Genomic DNA, 3,289 nt, shown 5'->3' on the forward strand with positions numbered 1-3,289 from the left:
TCCTTGAATAGAGGTACTTATGAAATAAAAACTTCAGAAAATAATCACATTGAAGTGAACTGAACAGAGAGCTGTTTAAACATTCAGGTTTTCCAGGTGTTGCTGAAGTGCAAAAAGCCATCTTGATGTCTTCTAATACTGAAGATCAAAAAAATACTGTTTTCTCAAACTCCCAGAAAGAAAACTGGAGTTTACATGGGTGCACTTCATCCACATATTATTTATGTTTGCTTCTAAACAATTTAATGAAAGGGACCCGATCTCAAAATGGTTCCTCCTAAGTGTTTGTTACATGGAATTATGAACTCTTACAAATTGCATATCATTTCCAAAGCATGGTGAAGTAGCAGCTGTGGAAGGGAAGGAAAAAAAAAGAAGAAAGAAAAAGGTTGCTTCTGGGGTAATAGGGATATTTGTACCATAAGCAGCACAACTTCCATTAGCATTTGACAGTTTAAACTGGAGCTTCACTTTTGAACAGAGATGATTTCACCATGAAGACTGCTAAATTTAGTCTGTTTGCTATGTATATTTTATAGGCATTCTGAAGGGCACAAAAGTGTAACAAGTTGCTACATACACAAGCATTTAACTTGATAACAGTTCAGTTTACACACACCTGCCTGTCCAGAGAACTGACCTTCTGTTACAACAAAATCAGAGACTGAACACACAGTTGTAGTTGGGTCACAAACAGTAGCAGAGGGCAGACCAAAACCCATGTGTGCGTACACACACAGAGCAGACAAACAGGTAAATACCTGTTTACCTTATAAACAGCTAAAAATTACTTTTTTTTAATGAGGATTTTCCTAATCAGAATTCCTTCATCTTTAATATAAGGATAACATTTTTTCAGTGACCAGCACTTTGACAAAGTATGTATATGATGTATAGGTACTACATGGTCTGTGTATCTCACTGGTAACCCTCCATTTCACAGAAGGGAAAACTGAGCCAATGAAGTGACGAAGTTACCATAGCTACATAAAAGGCAAGTAATGAAGGATGAAATTTGAACTCAGGTTTACAGTTTCCTATTCCCTGAACCCTGAGGACTTTGAAAAACATACATTCCAGTACACTTTCATAACAGCAACGGTGTTCAACAACCTTACATGTTGATTACCCAAGCGCAGCATGTTACAAACATTAGTGGTTACCAACAGCTAGACAGTGTAAAAGAGAATTGGTTTTTGTATCACAACTAATTCAAACTAATTCTTCTGATCACACACACAAAAGCAGTAGTAACTTTGTTTCCACGGCAAGTACAAGCCTAGATTTATTTCAGTGAGGTATAGAGGAACTTCAGATGAGCTTTGATTCCTTGCATGCATGAGAGCATTTGGTACCTGTAAGAGTGCTACAACTTAGTGAAAACTTTGATGATTTCAAGTTACTATCCTAAGGACTTGCCAGAGGAAAAGGGGAAAAAAAAATAAAAGATCTGTGTAGATCTATAGTTTACTGGGTCAAGAGCCAAACGGCACCATGGAAATATATCAACTGTTCAGAAAGTAGAGGAAACCACTGGTGTAATATTTGAAGGAAAAAAAAAAACAAAACCACACACCAAGGACTTTCAGCTCTTCTGAAGAAACAGAAACAGAATAATAAATGTAATTTACAGTTCACTTCACTGTTTAACGTTATTCTATTGCACCATCACCTACTTAAGGCTGATATAACAGCCATTTTTTCCACAACATGAATCCATTAACCAAAGAATCACAGCTGACATAAAAAGAGAACTGGTTTGAAAATATGTGTTTTAAGAAATGCCTGAACAATCTTTAGCCACCCCACCCTTCACATCCTTACCGGAACTTCAAAAGTTTCTTGTGTATCATCCAGCATCTGAATTTTGATGGAGACGAGTTTTCCTGGAGGTGTCATAGGTGGTTTCTGTCCATGCTCCAAGGTACTGATCCCAGCATTTTCCTGAGCTCCTAACCGGGATCCTGCTGTGGGTCTCTGCTCTGTTTCACCCATGTTTAGGGAAACGCGTTTCTTATACCTAATAAAAGAATAAGGGCAAAGAAGGCCATATAACTTATAAATAAGAGGTTTTGCACATAAGCATTATGGTGTATACACTTACAGCTAATAAACCTTATATCCATTAACACAAACTAATAACCATTATAACTTGTTTGTTTTTTTAATGTCTCATATGAAGACAAGAAAACCAAGCAAACTTTATACTCTTCAAAATACATGGTCTGATCACTTGCTGGGGGTAAGGCTGATTTACTGCACAATGGGAAAATATTCTTTTTTGCCTAAACCACACTGGAAGCAGAGCACAATAGAACCCATATTTCAATGAATTATGCTAAATTTTATATATGTATGAATCATACATACATATGAAAACAGCCACAGCTGGGGCTCCCAGAGAAGGGAGGAAGGTGGGGAGAGCAGGTGGGACAACTCACCACTTGCTGACCATCATTCCTTCCTGGCTGTACCAGCATTTTTTCCTTTGAACCTTCCAGTCTTGTCTGGCCCTTTGCAGCTGCCACCTTGCTATATTTTGTTTCCTTGGGCGACCAGAGCTGCTCTAGAACCTGGAGCCCAACCTGATCCCACTGATGGGCCAAGGACTGTGAGGACCTGCTACTGAGAAGGTCAGAGCAATAATACTAGTTGGGAAAAGCACAGAAAATCTGATTTCCCATGGAGCCCTGTAAGTGAAGGGGGAACACCAAGGAACACACCTTCCTAGCTGTGTAAGGGCAAGGCTACACCTGCACCAGTTCACCCACACCACTCACTGGATGTGGACATCTGCTTCATATCCAAGGAAAGTAACCTCTGAAGATGGCTTTCTAATTTTGTTTCCACGCAGCTTTCACACCAGATTACACAGCACATTTCTCCTAAATAATTATTCTATCCTAAAGAGGGAGCAGAGCTACATCAGTGATTCAGTGTGATTTTTCATTAACTGGCACATCTTAGAACCTTCTTTTTTAATTTAAGGACCATTAGTTTTACTTGTCAAATGTTGCACATTCCCCTGCTTTTTGACATTCTAGCTGGGTTTGTTACAAAGCCCACTGCTACTGTCTATTTATCTTTCTTCATAATTGCATTTTCATTCTGCATGTCTTCTACTTTCTGATCAATGACCATTAAAAAAACCCTTGTAGCACATAGAAAGAATGGAAACTTTCCAGTTGTCTGGAGACACAAGAAGAGTACTGCCTGGCTTTTACTCTGAGGTTACGCTTACTGAGAAGCCTATGGGAAAAACAGAAAGCACAAGATAGCCCATGTATTA

At 38.8% G+C, this 3,289-nt stretch overlaps 1 protein-coding gene across 1 annotated transcript; it reads right to left on the reverse strand.

Moving 5' to 3' along the window:
- Positions 1-1,824: 1,824 nt before the first annotated feature.
- Positions 1,825-1,995, reverse strand: LOC104497046 (FERM, RhoGEF and pleckstrin domain-containing protein 1-like; the record flags this gene model as incomplete). The annotated part of the gene is made up of 1 exon (XM_010140257.1): positions 1,825-1,995. A coding segment is annotated over exon 1 (171 nt), but the record flags the coding sequence as incomplete, so codon positions are not given.
- Between the last annotated feature and the right edge of the window lie 1,294 nt (positions 1,996-3,289).

Source organism: Buceros rhinoceros, unplaced genomic scaffold, assembly GCF_000710305.1.
Source record: "Buceros rhinoceros silvestris isolate BGI_N320 unplaced genomic scaffold, ASM71030v1 scaffold16327, whole genome shotgun sequence".
Lineage (NCBI taxonomy): Eukaryota > Metazoa > Chordata > Aves > Bucerotiformes > Bucerotidae > Buceros > Buceros rhinoceros.